The sequence below is a fragment of the Cynocephalus volans genome, chromosome 14, assembly GCF_027409185.1.
Source record: "Cynocephalus volans isolate mCynVol1 chromosome 14, mCynVol1.pri, whole genome shotgun sequence".
Taxonomy (NCBI): domain Eukaryota; kingdom Metazoa; phylum Chordata; class Mammalia; order Dermoptera; family Cynocephalidae; genus Cynocephalus; species Cynocephalus volans.
The window spans coordinates 40,019,424-40,035,236 of NC_084473.1; the positions used below are offsets into that span (position 1 = coordinate 40,019,424).

Sequence of the window (15,813 nt, forward strand, 5' to 3'; positions counted from 1 at the left end):
TGGGAAATGTTGCTATCTTAACAATATTGAGACCTGCAATTCATGAACATGAAATGTTTTTCCATTTATTTAGATCTTCAGTTTCTTTCAGCAGTGTTTTTAGTTTTTAGGGTACAAGTCTTACACTTTTGTTAAATATATACATAAATGTTATTCTCATGACACTATTTTAAATAAAACTTCCTTAATTTCATTTTTTAGAATGGTCATTATTAGTGTATATAAATACAACTGATTTTTGTATATTGATCTTGTATCCTGCAACTGCACTGAACCTGTTTTAGTTCCAATACTTTTTTAGTGGATTCCTTAGGATTTTCTACATACAAGTCATGTTATCTGCAAATAGTGATAGTTTTATTCTTTTCCAATTGGGATGCTTTTTATTTCTTTTTCTTGCCTAAATGTCCGGACTAGAACCTCCAGTACAATAGTGAATAGGAATTGTGAGAACAGACACCCCATTGAGTATAATCTTGGTTGTGGGTTTTTCACAGATGCCTGTCTTGGCTATTAGCTGCCACATAGCCATGCTAATATCTTTAGCAATCAATCTATCTGCTGCACCCTTGCATTTTTCTCGTGCTCTCTGCTTCTCTACCACATGGCCAGGCTGCAAATTTTCCATATCTTTATGCTCCATTTCCCTTTTAAAATCTGGCTTTATGTAATGTCTTTGCAACCATAACTCAGCATAGGCTGTTACAAGTAGCCATGCAGCTTCCTTAATGCTTTGCTGCTTGGAAATTTCTTCCACCAAACATTCTGGTTCACACTTCTTAAGTCACACCTTCCACAAAGTCATAGGGCATGGACACAGTGCAGCCATGTGTGTAGCAGGAGTGATCTTTTGTCCAATTCCCAATAAGTTCCTCATTTCTGTCTGAGACCTCATTATCAGCATGGCTTTTACTGTACACATTTTTATCAACATTCTTGTCACAGCTATTTAATCAATCTCTAAAATGTCCCAAACTTTCTCTCATCTTTTTGTCTTCTTCTAAGTCCTCCAAACTCCTCCATCCTTTGCACATTACCCAGTTCCAAAGCCACTTCCACATTTTCAACATTCCACTCCTCAGTACCAATTTTCTGTATTAGTCTGTTATTGTGTTGCTATAACAGAATACCTGAGACTGGGTAATTTGTAAAGAACAGAGGTTTATTTGGCTTACAGTTCTGGGACAATTGCATCTGGTGCAGGCCTCAGACTGCTTCTACTTGTGGCAGAAAGTGGCAGGCAGCCAGCGGTACAAGCAGATCACATTGTGAGAGGAAGCAAGAGACAGAGAGAGGGGAGGTGCCAGCATCTTTTAAACAGCCAGCTCTCACTGGAACTACAGAGCAAGAACTCACTCACTCTCCATCCCTCAGGGGCAGCATTAATCCATTCATGAGGGATCTGCCCCCATGATTCAAACAGATCCCAACACTGCCACACTGGGGATCAGATTTCCACATGAGTTGGGGGGCGGGCGGGGACAATAACATCCAGACTCTATCAAAGTCCTTTATCATGTTGAGAAAGTTTTCTTCCATTCTTACGTTGTTGATCTTGTTGATCATTTTTAATCATGAAAGGGTGTTGGATTGTGTACAATGTCTATTCTGGTCTATTGAGATGATCATTTGGCTTTTATCCTTTACTAATATTACATTAGTATTACATTAATCCACCTCGCAGTCCTGGGATAAATCTCAGTTGTTGATGGTTTATAATTCTTTTTATATGTCACTGCATTTAGTTTGCAAGTATTTTGTTAAGGATTTTTGCATCTGTATTCATAAGGGGATATTGGTCTTTAGTTTTCTTATGATTTCTTTGTCTAGTTTTGATATCAGGGTAATACTAACACTAAGGACTTCAATGAGGCTGGTGTCTCCCAAGCTGAAATGAAGATTTAAAGCATACAAATTGGTAAAATTTAGTATATACTAATAGTTATTAATCATTAGTTACCAAAATCTTATATTTATTGAACCAATCACTATAAAACATTTAAGTAGTAAATTCCACTTAGGCATACCACACATGATTTTCAAATATAACATTTTCCTTTTTTTTTTTTTTTTTTTTTTTAGTTTAGCTTTCTCAGGATTTAAAGTTCATCATAAAGTGCACAATACATATGGACCTGTATTGGCTAGTTTGTAATCTCTAAATTATTGGTAAAAAATACATTCTGCTTGATTTTTCCAAGACCTCAATTAATCATCCCTCCACTTTGTTTTTTGAAACCAGTTTTTTAAAAGGTACTTAATCTTTATACCATCTCTAGACCTTAGAAAAAATTACAGATATACAAGGAGACTTCAAAAAGTTCATGAAGGCTGGCTGGTTGGCTTAGTTGGTTAGAGCTCTGCCTTGTAACACCAAGGTCGTAGGTTCTGATCCCTGTACCGGCCAGCCACCACAAAAGAAAAAAAAAAGTTCATAGAAAGGTTTGTAGTATCTTTTAATTCCATTTTTCCACAAACTTTTTGAAGTACCCTTGTATTTACCATCTCATCAGGATGTCAGGACTATATCAGCTCAGACAAAATTCTCCAGGCAGTTTACATAGTACTTTGATCTTGGCTAGACAAGTTCTGTTGAGTTGTTGCCATAATCATTTTATAGCCTGGTAAATGGAGGTCAGACACAGAATTAGAGGAAGCAATAGGTTTGAAGGGGGCAGTGGGGAGGAAGCAAAGGTTAAGGCTGAAAAATGTTTCCAAGAAAGAAATCCACAGAATTGGGTCAGTAGATAGAACATACTATATATAACATTTAGTGTTGGAAGCATATAGGAATAGAAAGGGGAGTGGGCAGAGAGGGGACTTCAAAGAAGATTCCAAAGTTTCTGGTCTGTAGTGACAGTGAAAGCTTTAACAAGGAAGTAAGGTGGCAAAATAGATAGGTGAGTAGATAGGTAGAGAATTTTAGTTTTTTCTTGGAATCACAGAATCCTACACCCAGAGAGACTTAAGTGATCCAGTTCAACTTATCAGTTTTGGTAGTGGCTGCAACTGTGGGCAAGCCAATGATGGGGCTACAATATTGTTACCAAATTCTAGCCAGATACTCTTGACTGTAGAGTTTCTGAGGCTAAGAAATGCTCCTTCTGTTCAAAGGGGAAATGTCAAAGACACACAAAGGGTCTTCAGAAAGTTCATGGAAAGATTCATATTATGTTATTAATCCTATTTTTCCACAAACTTCTTGAAATACCCTTGTATTAACACCAGCTGAGACTTTCTTCTTTGACATCATTAAGAGAGAAGTTTTGCCGATGTAATTTGGTATTATTTAACATGGCCACATGGGTATTCCTGAGCTCATTTCCCAGGGTGCACAGTGACTTTGAACTCCATTAGCATGAGTTTCCCTGGGTTCTGCCTTATTGAAATTCCAGTATTGAGTCACTTTTCAAATGCTTATTGAGCACCTACTACTTGCAACACACTGCAGTAGATGGAGTGAGTGCCATAAAAAAAAAAGCACAACTCCTACTCCAAATAGATTATAACCTAGTTAGATTATAACCTAATTAGATGTTAAATAAAAAGATAAAGAACATCTCATATTAGTAGTTTAATATTACTGGAGTAAACAGGCACTAATGCTTGGAGATCAACAGAAATTATTGTGAGCCTGAGAGGTGAGAGAAAGCTTCACAGAGGAGGTGGGATTAGGCCTTGTTTTAGAGGAGGACTTGGATCCTGAAGAGACAGGAAAGACTGAGGAGCTCATACCAAGCAGAAGGAATGGATTGAGAAAATGCAAGAAATTCTGAGCAAAACATACTGACTGGACCGGAACATCCATAAAGACTTCTTGATGCCTAGACAATGGAATCCAAACTTGTTAGCCTGGCCTTGAAAGCCCATTAAAAATCTTTCCCTCACCACTCCAGCTGGAATGGTCAAGTTGTCCTTTATATACATTCCAACCCTTTTTTGCAGTTTCTTATCTACTCCTGTCCACCTGTTTATGCCCTACTTATCCCTGCCATATTTGACATAATAAAATGCTAGACCACCCACATCCTCAGTGATTACTCCTTGCTCTGAAACTTCATTATCCTTGTTAATTACAACCCATGTTACTTTGAACTACTTAGACTTTATGAATTCATTGTCTCTCCAGTTAGGTTATAAAATCCTGTCTCCTTTGCTGACCTCTTCTCTGTATCCCTAAAATGTTAGCATATCTTAAAGATAAGAGAACACATTACATGGAATCATACCTCTCCCTGATGTGATATGGCAGAAAGCACAAAAGCCAGCTCTGTGCTGCTTCTGCCACTGACTAGTTCATTGGAGACTGGTCAGGTTTGTTTTGATATCACAAGATTTCAGTGTTCTTATTGTAAAACGAGACTTGAATTGGGCTCTTCTTTTCCCTATATTTATTTATTTATTTATCTATCTATCTATCTGTCTATCTATCTATTTATCTATTTATTATATATTTTTTTTCTTCTTTTTTGGCAGCTGGCTGTTTCAGGGAACCAAACCCTTGACCTTGGTGTTACAAGGCTGTGCTTTAAGAACTTTCCCTATTTTTGACTGTACTTTTTTCTAATTATAAAAGCCACATTCCTATTTTTATAAGTAGAAGATCATAAAGAAGCAGAAGGGAAAGGTTAAAAACCTACCACCCTTAATAATGTGTTTAAGAGGACAGAGTTTATATTGCAGTGGACATATATTTTTGTAACAATATTGTGAACTGATATATATTCATCTAGGGACTTTAAGGTACTTTCCAGCTCTAAAATCTTATTACTTTTTGCCACTAAGGAAATCAATATAGTGTCTTTTTAAAAAGTGGTCCCACCTAGAGCAGCTTTTCTGCTCCTTCTCTAATCTCTACCTAATTCAGCCTGCCTTCCTCCACTCCAGCCTCCACCATGTCCATCAGGGTGACCCAGAAATCCTACAAGGTGTCCACCTCTGGCCCCCCAGGTCTTCAGCAGCCACTTTTACACGAGTGTGCCCAGTGCCTGCATCAGCTCCTCGAGTTTCTCCAGTGTGGGCAGCAGCAGCAGCTTCTGGGGTGGCCTGAGCCTGGGTGGGGCCTACGCTGGGGCCAGTGGTATGGGGGGCATCACAGCCGTCTTGGTGAACCAGAGCCTGCTGAACCCCCTTAATCTGGAAGTGGACCCCACCCTCCATGCCATGCATACCAGGAGAAGGAATAGATCAAGACCCTCAACAAGTTTGCCTCCATCGATGAGGTGCAGTTCCTGGAGCAGCAGAACAAGATGCTGGAGACCAAGTGAGCCTCCTGCAGCAGCAGAAGATGGCTTGGAGCCACATGGACAACATCTTGGAGAGGTATATCAACAGTCTTTGGCAGCAGCTGAACTTACTGGGTCAGGAGAAGCTGAGGCTGGAGGCAGAGCTTAACAACATGCAGGGAATAGTGAAGGACTTCAAGATTAAGTACGAGGGTGAGATCAACAACTGTACAGAGATGGAAAATGAATTTGTCCTCATCAAGAAGGATGTGGATGAAGCTTACATGAACAAGGTGGAGCTGGAGTCTTGTCTGGAAGGGCTGACAGATGAGATCAACTTTCTGAGGCAACTGTATGAAGAGGAGATGCGTGAGCTGCAGTCCCAGATCTCGGACATGTTTGTGGTCCTGTCCGTGGACAATAGCCACTCCCTGCACATGGATAGCATCATTGCTGAGGTCAAGGCCCAGTACAAAGAGATTGCCAACCGCAGCCAGGCCAAGGCTGAGAGCATGTACCAGATCAAGTATGAGGAGCTGCAGAACCTGGCTAGGAAGCACCGGGATGAACTGCGTCACACAAAGATGGAGATCACCAAAGTGAACCAGAACATCAGCTGGCTCCAGGCTGAGATTGAGGGCCTCAAAGGCCAAAGGGCTTCCCTGGAGGCTGCCATTGCTGATGCCGAGCATCGTGGGGAGCTGGCCTTCAAGCACGCCAATACCAAGATGGCTGAGCTGGAGGCTGCCCTGTAGCAGGCCAAGCAGGACATGGCATGGCAGCTGCATGATTACTGGGAGATCATGAACATCGAGCTGGGCCTGGACATTGAGATCGCCACCTGCTGGAGGGTGAGGAGAGACGGCTGGAGTCTGGGATGAATAACATGAGTGTCCATCTGAAGACCACTAGCGGCTGCTCAAATGGGCTGTTCTTCACAAGCCCGAGCTCTGGCAGGAGCTCCAGCCCCTTCAGCCGCATCAGCTCCTCCAAGGCTGTGGTTGTGAAGATCGAGACCCATGGAAGGTGGTGTCTGAGTCCTCCAGTGTCCTGCCCAAGTAAACGATCACTGCAGCCCCTCCCAACCTCCCCCCTCCTGTGGCTGCCTCAGAGCCTGTGGGGGAATCAGCTGTGCTGGGGAGTGTGGAGAACAGGAGACCCACTGGAGGCTCAGCCCTAGCCCTAGCCCTCAGCCCACCCTTGGGGGGAGCCTATGCCTGGGGTACCCCCTCTTGTTCATGCCCCAACCAAGAACCAATTCAATTGTCTTTTCCAAAATAAAGCCTCCCCTGGCTCTGCCAACCAAAAAAAAAAAAAAAAGCTTAAGTCATCAAGATAAATAATAAACAGTAGTGTTTTGGTACTTGGCTCACAAATCAGATTAGTTTAAATATATGACCAAAGATTTCTCGTATCTGATATTCAGCAATTACATTTAGAAAGGTCCATGAGGCCCTTTAGGCCATACAGAGTCCTGTAATGATTGCACATTACTCTAAAGCAGAAGCTTGGTTCTAATGTATGTATTCTAGACTAGAACAGGAATACAATTAAACACAGTAAATATTGATTTATATGTAGAAAAATCCCCTTTGCTAGAGTATTTGTTGTTAGGGACAGAGGTCCAGAGCCCAAAAGTTTTTTCTGAAGGTAGAATATAGCCCATGCAACAAAAAGGGTGGGAACTCAAATTATTTATGGGGATCCATATGGAAGTTGTATACTTTTAATACCAAAGTTATTGGATTATTATTAAAAATTATCTGTCAAAAGTAGAATAATTTATGTAACTAAACAGAAAAGCAAGGTTTTGTTTTATTTTTTCTTTTTTAGTACATACTACCTCTAACCAGTAAATGACTGAGAGTTTTAGGTTTCTAAGTATTTTATACCAACAGACATTCTGGGGTTTTATTAATTTTTAAGGAAGTTTCCAAAATGATACATTTGTATTCTGTTTTCCTAGAAAGATTAAACTGACTTGGAAACAGTCTTTAAAACAGTATAATTTGGGGCTTCTCCAAAATAAAAATTGATAATTTTTAAATGCGTAAGAGAGTTTAATAAAGTTTCCATAATCCCATTAAAAACTTGAAACTTGATACTTCCAGAGCAACTCTGTATCTCATTGTTTGTTAGGTGTGTCTGTTTAGTCTGAGTTGGAATATCATTTTGTTCCCTTACTCTGAAAAGGTAATTCACTTGGCATCAGCTCTGGCATTTCTTGGCCCAGAGAAATTTCACAGTGGTGGCCATGAAAATTGATTAATGAATTACATTCTCAGAAGAAACCTATAATCTATGGCTACTGTCCAATTGCGTATAGAGTATGTTTTCTTATGCACCTTTTGAAATGGAAATGATCAGTAAACAGGCAGGATATGGCTTCAAAGGGCCGGTTTCCTGCTGATTGCCTTTAAACTCAAGTATTCACATATAGAAGCTATTTCTCTTACCTGAGTAGAGGACAGAATATATGAATTAGGTTAGCTGCCTAGAAGTTTCAGCCCATAGCTCACAAGTTACTAAAATTCATTCATGAACAGGTTTAATAAGAGGGATTTTATTGATAGGTAAAGAGTTGGGATTTTTTAAGTCTTTCAGCTTCTACCTTGAATACACTAAGGCATGTTAAGAAACATCAGTAAGCTTCCCCCCACCCCTCCTTTCTTTCAAGCCCTTTCCTCTCTCCTAAATATTTCTTTTAGTCTAAAGGGGAAGTGGTCCCTTTCCAGATATTATAATGCTTCAAAATTAAAAGTAACTATCATTATGACTCATTTTATTGGCTTGTTTTAGTGAAGGAATTTTTCCCATCTGAATAATTAAAAATAAAACTTGCTACTCTTGTCCTATCCAGTTATATGAGATTAAGACAGTGATTTTATTTTTCCAGTCTTGTCCCATTCTCTCCACCCCAACCATTTCTTCCTGCACACTGCACTATTAAATACCTCTTGCTGAAACTTGGCTTTTGTCATGTTCAAGACTTATTTTTAATTTATTCATTTATTCATTATACAAATATTAGTTCTTGCTCTGATCCAGGCAGTGCCCAGTTCTAAACTCTTCCAACCAGCTATGCATGCTGTCAATAACCTGCCCTTCTCTCACTTATCCAACCTTAGATTGTGTGTCTATAGTTCCCGTCTTTGTTATATCCTGTGTCTTGCCATGGTCTTCTGAAGCACCCATCTTTCCTTCAGGTGCTCTTAGAAAAAGGTCTGGTAATAGTCATTTATAATGTAGTTGGATTTAAGTCATTGTTTTACCTCTCAAGAGGCATTTGCATTTTGGCTTTTCCTATAAATGTGAATGAAAAACTATCTTTTACAAAGAATTTAGAGCTTCCTTGTGCAAGTGTTGGAGGTTCTGGGGACGCAGAGCACCCCCTGCTGGTTCCTTTGAAATCACTGTGGATGAATGGCTCACTGCTGTTCCTTCGCACCTCCCTTGCTGTTACTTCTGCTGCCTAAGTTGCCTGTACTTTCTCTCAATGTTCAGCTCAACCCATATCCTACGTCTTCCCTAAAGGTATTTCTATGTCTGCTATAATTCATTTTCCTTCTGTGAGTTCCTCTATTATATCTAGTCACCATCACGGAGATTGACATTTAATTGTACTTTGTTTCAATTGGCTCGTTTCTTTTTCCCCCTTTTGTGTAATCTTCAAGAACACTGATTCTGTCATCTTATTTTCTATTTAAACAGTTACTAGCAAAGAGACACAGTTGGTATTCAGTGAATACCAAAATAAAAATGAGAACATGCCTAGGCCCATATAAGTTTTTTAATGTTACACCTAGCAGCATTTTGCAAAATCAATTCATCCTTCATTAGAAGAGGGAAACATGTCATACTTAAGAGCTATTACTGAAATTTCTTAAAATTAAAAAATGGAGAAAAATTCAGCACCCATTTTTTTCTATAAATGCTAATATCTGAAGAAAATTTTGAATTTTACTTCTTAACAGGTGGTTTGTTCTGGATGCAGAAACCAGAGATCTAGTTTCTATCCACACAGACGGGAATGAACAGCTCTCTGTGATGCGCTACTCACTAGGTAGGCAAATTTGCCCCAACCCCTTTTCCTGGCAGTCACAGCACTTCACTATAGTTGCATATTTTTACTGCTGATACAGCTGACTCCCTTTTCTCTACTCTCTAGAATTGTTAAGTATTGAACGTGTTTCCCCCAACATCAGATTAAATTCTGCTGCAAACCACAAAAGATCTGCTAAAGTTAAGCAACATTCTACATCATAAAGCAAACATAAATTTAGAATGAACTGTTATAATTGCATTTGCAATTGAAAGCAGAATGAAGTGCAGTCAAATCCCTTTTTTTTCTTTTTTTTTAAAGAACTATACATAATTAGAATTTTAAACAGGTATTAGGCTGAATGTTACGTCAAGTTAGCAACCTTCTCTTTATATGTAAGAAAATATTTTTAAAATTATGGTAATATTCAAAATATACAAATTTTGTAGACCCTTTAAATCCTTTAGAATCTAATTACATTGTTACTAGTCACATAGTAATGATTGGTTTGTTAATTAGATAAAATATTTAGCATTTCATTAGTTTGGCCTTCTTTGAATAATTATTTATACTTTATTCAAAATTTTAGTTAAGTTTTCATAATATTCCAATTACCTTTTCCCATTATTAATGTGATTTTGATTCACACCATTCTTCCTTAGAGTTAGTCTGATATCTTCTTATATTTGAAGATATATTTTAATAGTTATTGGATCAGCATGGGATCCAAAGGATCTTTTTGATTGCTTCTAAGTTAATTCAAAGGGAGCACAGAATACTATTCGCTGAATTGAACAAAGAAGGAAAAGTATGTGCCCTCAAGCTGTAAACTTAGAGTCATCTTGAAGCAGAAAAGTTATGTTTTCATTTGTTTTTGTTTGGTTGGGTTTTTTTAGTGCTATAGTAGCAAATAACCACTGCAAATGCAGCAATTAAAATCTAAAAATCAAATGGACTTAACTGACCATTTGTTACATACATAGCACCATGGGAGGTACGGTGAAGGAGACCATAGAAGAAGAGAACATGGTCCCTTCCCAAAAGAGTCTATCCTATAATTGGAGAGATATGTGCTAGCTGAACTAAGCAGCTGTACACTTAGCTTACCATATGAACACTGTTTACTTCTACCTGTATTGGTAGGGTAAACTCACTGGGGACAGTTTTTAACTAACTAGAAGGAGATGAAAGTAGAGTCCAAGGCCTGTGAGCATCTCCAAGAAGGGATTGTATATTGAACTAGGTGACCAAATAACAATCAAATTGATGAGATGTAACATTTGTAAAATATCATTTAATATAGGTCCAATAAGATAACATTAAATAAACCTATCAATATATTTCTCTATTGGTTAGAATGCAGCCATAAAACTCGTGGGTTCAGATCCCTATACCGGCCAGCCATCAAATCAACAAAACAAAACAAAAAATATGTATATTTCTCTAGTCAACGCTTTTTCCTGTTTCATTCTAGATGGTACCTTCCTGGCTGTAGGATCTCATGACAACTTTATTTACCTCTATGTAGTCTCAGAAAATGGAAGAAAATATAGCAGATATGGAAAGTGCACTGTAAGTAGTAAAGTAAAATAAACTAAGTTGTAAAGTTATTGGGAAATTTTACTTCAGTTAAAAAGAGAATTAGATGTTTACATTGATGTATCTGTTGTAGGTGCATTAAATTTTAATTCTGTTTTTGAAAACTGAGATTATCTGAGAGCAGAACATTATAGTTCCCTGACTACTCTAGAAAAACTTCTCCTTTTGATGGGAGTTTAATATTTGTCTCCCTCTGACTAATTTTAAGGCAGTTTCTTAAAGCTATTTCTATAGGAAACCCTTAGAAAACACCTTTTGAAAATGGATTGAGTCAGAAATAAAAGGGTATCTCACTTTTAATCTGTGTCCCATGTCCCAGCCCACCTCTGACACCCTTACAATATAAGGTGATCTTATATCACCTCTCTGCCACTAAAAGTAATTTATAGAGAGATTTGTCTGCATTCAGGAGAGTTAACAGAAGTATGTTTCTTGCAATCTGTTGCCCATTTCTCACTTGACAAGGCTATCATTATAGGATGGAGATTATATTAAATTCTGTAGACATAATAAGTACTTACTGTATAGCAGGTACTGTGCTAACTAGAGAAATGACCTAGGCACAGGGAATATGTGCAAGATGGGTTCCTTTGTCCTCAAGAAGTGCAGTTGAGCTGAGGACAGGACAAAAAATGTAGGCACTATAGCATAGCAGTTGAGAGCACAGACTCTGGATCAGAATACCTGGATTTGAATTCTTGCTTCACTACTTACAAGCTAACGTGAACTTGGGCAATTTTCTTAAACCTACATAAGTTTTCTCATCTATAAAATGATAATAGCAGTTTATACTTCACAGGATTAAAATGAGTTAATATATATAAAGTACCTAGGATAGTTCTTCGCACATAATAAGTACTCAGTAAGTGTTAACATTTATTTTTATAGAAAATGGGGTAGCTTGGTATATATGTTAGGAAATTAATTTAGGACTAGCAAATCGTGATGAATTAGTGACACAGATCCATTAATAGTCTTTATCACAAAACAGTCCATTTGGAGGAGAATAATCAAATAATTCATTTTTAGAAGCACACTGTATATCTTATAGTAAACAAAATAAACTTCAGTACACATCTGAAATTAATTTTATTTACTGTATATAAGCAAAAACCAGGCCATTTACTATTTGAGAGAGACTTGTTTGTTTGCTTTCTTGTATCTATTATACCATATGCTAAAACCAGCCCATTTATAAAGTGGTCTACAAGCAATCTCAGAGTTTTAGAATTTATCCAAAATATTTTTGTTTGCCTTGACAACAGTTATGAATCATTATCTATTAATTTATTTAAATCTATTTTTAATCGATTTATCAACTTAATGTTTGTGATATGGAATAACGTACAACATGATCAATTGAAATGTTCCAGTGAAAGGAATTTTCAGATTATACTGAAGTTTACCCTGCCAGGCCCCCAAATTTTCTTAATTATTTTTTAATCTCAATCTTTTTTAAAAAAGTCCATGTCTTAAGAAATAGAATATATAGAATATGATTTAATCTTGTGGAACCATAAAATTTACAGGTAGCACTGCAGCACTTAGCTCAACCCTCATTTTACAGATGAAGAGACCGAGTTTCAGAGATGAATGACTTGTCATTGGCATCTTGAAATAGTGGCAAATCCAGGACTTGAAAATAGTTCTCCTCTTAGTGGAGCAAAAACTTTCAAATGTATGATAATGCCTCAGATTTATTACAGTACAACTGATGCAGAAAAGAAACAGACCTCTGTGTGACACTGGATAATCAGAATGCCCTTGGAAGTGTTGAGAAATGGCAAGTTTATCGATTGCATGAGACTTCTCCTATTCCAATTAGGCAGCTTTTATCTTTAGAGTGTTTGGAAGTATTTTGAAATACCCTTTAGGAACTGTTAAAGTTTATAGTGCTGTTTGAGACTATAATGAAAGGCTCAAATCATTTGCTTTTCTAATTATCTTCTGTTTTGTGCTTTGCTTCCAGCTGTCACTTTTCCTTGCTGTCTGCTTCCACCAGCTGGTCACATTAACTGGTCTCCTATTAACTGCTTTATCTATTATCTGCTATTATACAGGATAGAAAAAAACTGGGTTAATGCTGGCTCTGCTGCATTCTTGTTTGTAACATTAGGCAAGTTAATTAACTTCTCTTGAGCCTTAATTTTATTATCTTAAGGTTGGAGATTATAATAGTTCTTACTTTATAGCATTGTTGTGAAGATTAGGTCTTTCTTAAAAGGTGGTAACTAGAACTACTCTCAGAATTACCAATACAAATGCTGTTTTCTGTTTCATTTCCAATAATTTTCCTGTTAATAGTCAAAGTAGCCATGGTAGCTGCAGAAGCATACTGGGCTTAGAGCTTTAGGAAATGTCCCCGTAATAAATTATAACCAGTTATAAGTATCTGGAGTCTGTCTCTCTTCTTACCCAAGGATGTAAAGCAGCTCTTTTTGGTAGATGGCAGCTGGCTGATACATGAGTATGTGATAAATGATCACATCATTAAAGGCCAGGGCCTTGCTTTCAAACTTATAAGCTAAGAAACAAGACAAGATACATTTTAAGTCAACTGAGTTCTCCAAAGATGTTTTATAAAATATCAATTTACAGCAAGAACTGCAATTGGTAAGGGCACTAAATCCTGGTTTCCTCTGACCAACCAAGTATTCTCTCTGTTAGCAGACCTCAGGAAACAAACTTATAATCAGAATACTAATTTCTTCATTTAAAGTAAGATATATAAATGCCAAAGGGATAGGAACAGAGCATCTTCCAGCCAGTGCATTCCTTCCCCTTAGGGAAAGTACATGTGAAACCAGAGTATAATCAGAAGGTCAGCAAATTTGGCACCTCCATCCACAGTAGAGTGATAGCTGCCACTGGAACTGGTTCAGGTCCCTCTACCCTGGACATAGGTGGTCACTACCCACATTTGCTTCTGTGACTCCTTTTTCTTTGCTGACCATCCTTCTGCCACCCCTGTCTGAATAACACTTTCTTTGGATAGATTTATATCTACAGTCAGCTTATACTCTAGGTTTGCCGACCTTGGAGCCAATTATGGCTCTGACTTCTTTGCTTCTTTCTTTCTGCTTTGATTTATTTCGTGTTAATTCTGAAGTTTAACTTTCAGAGATTCCTGAGGGACAATCACTGTAGATTCCATAAACTCACAGAACTTTGTGCTTCCATTCATTGAAGCTTATTTTCATTTTCTACTGTCCCCAAACATCTTTCATAATCTTTCTGAAGATTATCCTTATCTGCTTAAAATTTCAGTGTTTCTAAAAACTTTGTATAAACTGGAGATTTATTGTGTATTCCCTTATCCAGGTGTTCTTTTAAAATGTTAAGTCTGATCCCAAAAAGACTATAATATTTACATTTAGAATCATAAAATTTTTAGCATATAAAGGGCAGAAGAGAGCATTGTCTGGTCAACTTTCTCATTTGATGAACAAAAAAAATGAAGCAACTATACTAAAAGCTCATTTATCACAGTCCTTTGTTTTGTGTTCTAACCTCTCTGATCAAGCCAATCTCGATTAATCCAATTGCCTTACAATATAGATACATGAATTACCTTACAGTATAAATCATGAATAAACTAATCTCCAAAGGTGATAAAGACTGAGTTAAAATTTTGATGTGTCTCTGATCAAGCCTTATAACCCTGAAAACCTCAGCATATGCTAGATGAGCCCAGCCAAGAACACTTTTGGCTTAATCTTTTTTCACATACCCTGCTACTTCCTTTTTCTCTCCCATTTCTAACCCCTCAATTTAGTTTTAATACTGCACAATCTTTGTCACTTTAGAAACAAAACAAAAATAGTTACAGTACAAAGTACATTCTAACCCTTAAAGGAGTTTCTTAATTTTGAAGTAGTACAGAAGGGAGGGTAAGTTGTCTTTTATTTCTGCAAATAGCCCAGTCTGCCAGCAAGAAGCCTTTTTTCTCTACAGTGGACATTACCTAGCTTAGTACATCCGCCTGTATTTTACGCTAGCCATTCACTGTGTCGCTGGAATAGCTTTCAGGCATTGCTTGTAAAACAGCAGTATGACAATCAAAGATCCACTGAAAGGCATAAATCTCATTGTCTGTGAAAGCAGTAAAGTAAGATGACACAGCACTGCTCAGTATAGCAGTAGATCAGTGCTCATGTGTGCCTGACCCCAACATCTATGTTAATAAGAGCCGAGGGACATATTTTCTGCTGAAGCTGCTTTAGTACTTGCTGTTATGTACCAAAGGACACCTCCTCACAAATTCCCGAAGTTTATTAAACATCACTGGTCCTACCCCATCTCTTTGAAGGAACCCCAATAATCTCCCAGGAAATAACTGGCTTTTCATGAGCCTGACCATTCCAGGCTGGCTGATGGATTGAGGGGGGAGAGGTAGAATGGAGTCATCCCTATATCCTATTAATCTATGGCTACCTGTTATTGCCCCTTCTAGCCTGTATTATTTTTTATTCTGGGGTTTCCCCCCCGCCCCCTCCCCCCCAAATATTTTTGATCCTCAGTTGAATCTTCAGATGCAGAACCCATAGATATGGAGGGCTGACTATTTTAGAAAAAGTGGTTTGATTATAAACTATAGGATTCATAGATTCATGTTCGTATCACATATTCACTGTGGAAACAGTATGATTTTGTAATTGCACCTATAGAAAAGTTTATAAAGCAGCTTTGGATTCAATCGGTCCTTTTAAATTATTTCCTGCAAAGCCCAAGTATTTGGGGGTGTGTCTGGGTTTGGGCTGGTAGTATGGATCTGATTTTATTTGCTTTACATATTTGGCTTCTCAAGTAAGATATAATTTTAAGAGTTTTATGGCTAAAAAGAATTTGAAGACTACTGATAGGTTATCTCAAAGATCCCTTCTAGTGCCATTGTTGCGATGCTTTATAATTTTGTTGCTTTGAGCCCAATACTCCTGTATTTTTTTA

The 15,813-nt window shown here is 37.7% G+C and overlaps 1 protein-coding gene and 1 pseudogene across 2 annotated transcripts in view; both read left to right on the forward strand.

The window, feature by feature from the left end:
* EML4 (EMAP like 4) overlaps positions 1-15,813 on the forward strand; it is a 165,109-nt gene that overhangs the window by 140,251 nt on the left and 9,045 nt on the right. For both annotated transcript variants that reach the window (XM_063079052.1, XM_063079053.1), the window contains 2 exons: positions 9,200-9,288; positions 10,742-10,839. In XM_063079052.1, coding sequence (XP_062935122.1) covers positions 9,200-9,288; positions 10,742-10,839 — 187 coding nt within the window. The remainder of the gene's footprint in view (positions 1-9,199; positions 9,289-10,741; positions 10,840-15,813) is intronic.
* LOC134363374 (keratin, type II cytoskeletal 8-like) lies at positions 4,878-6,287 on the forward strand (annotated as a pseudogene).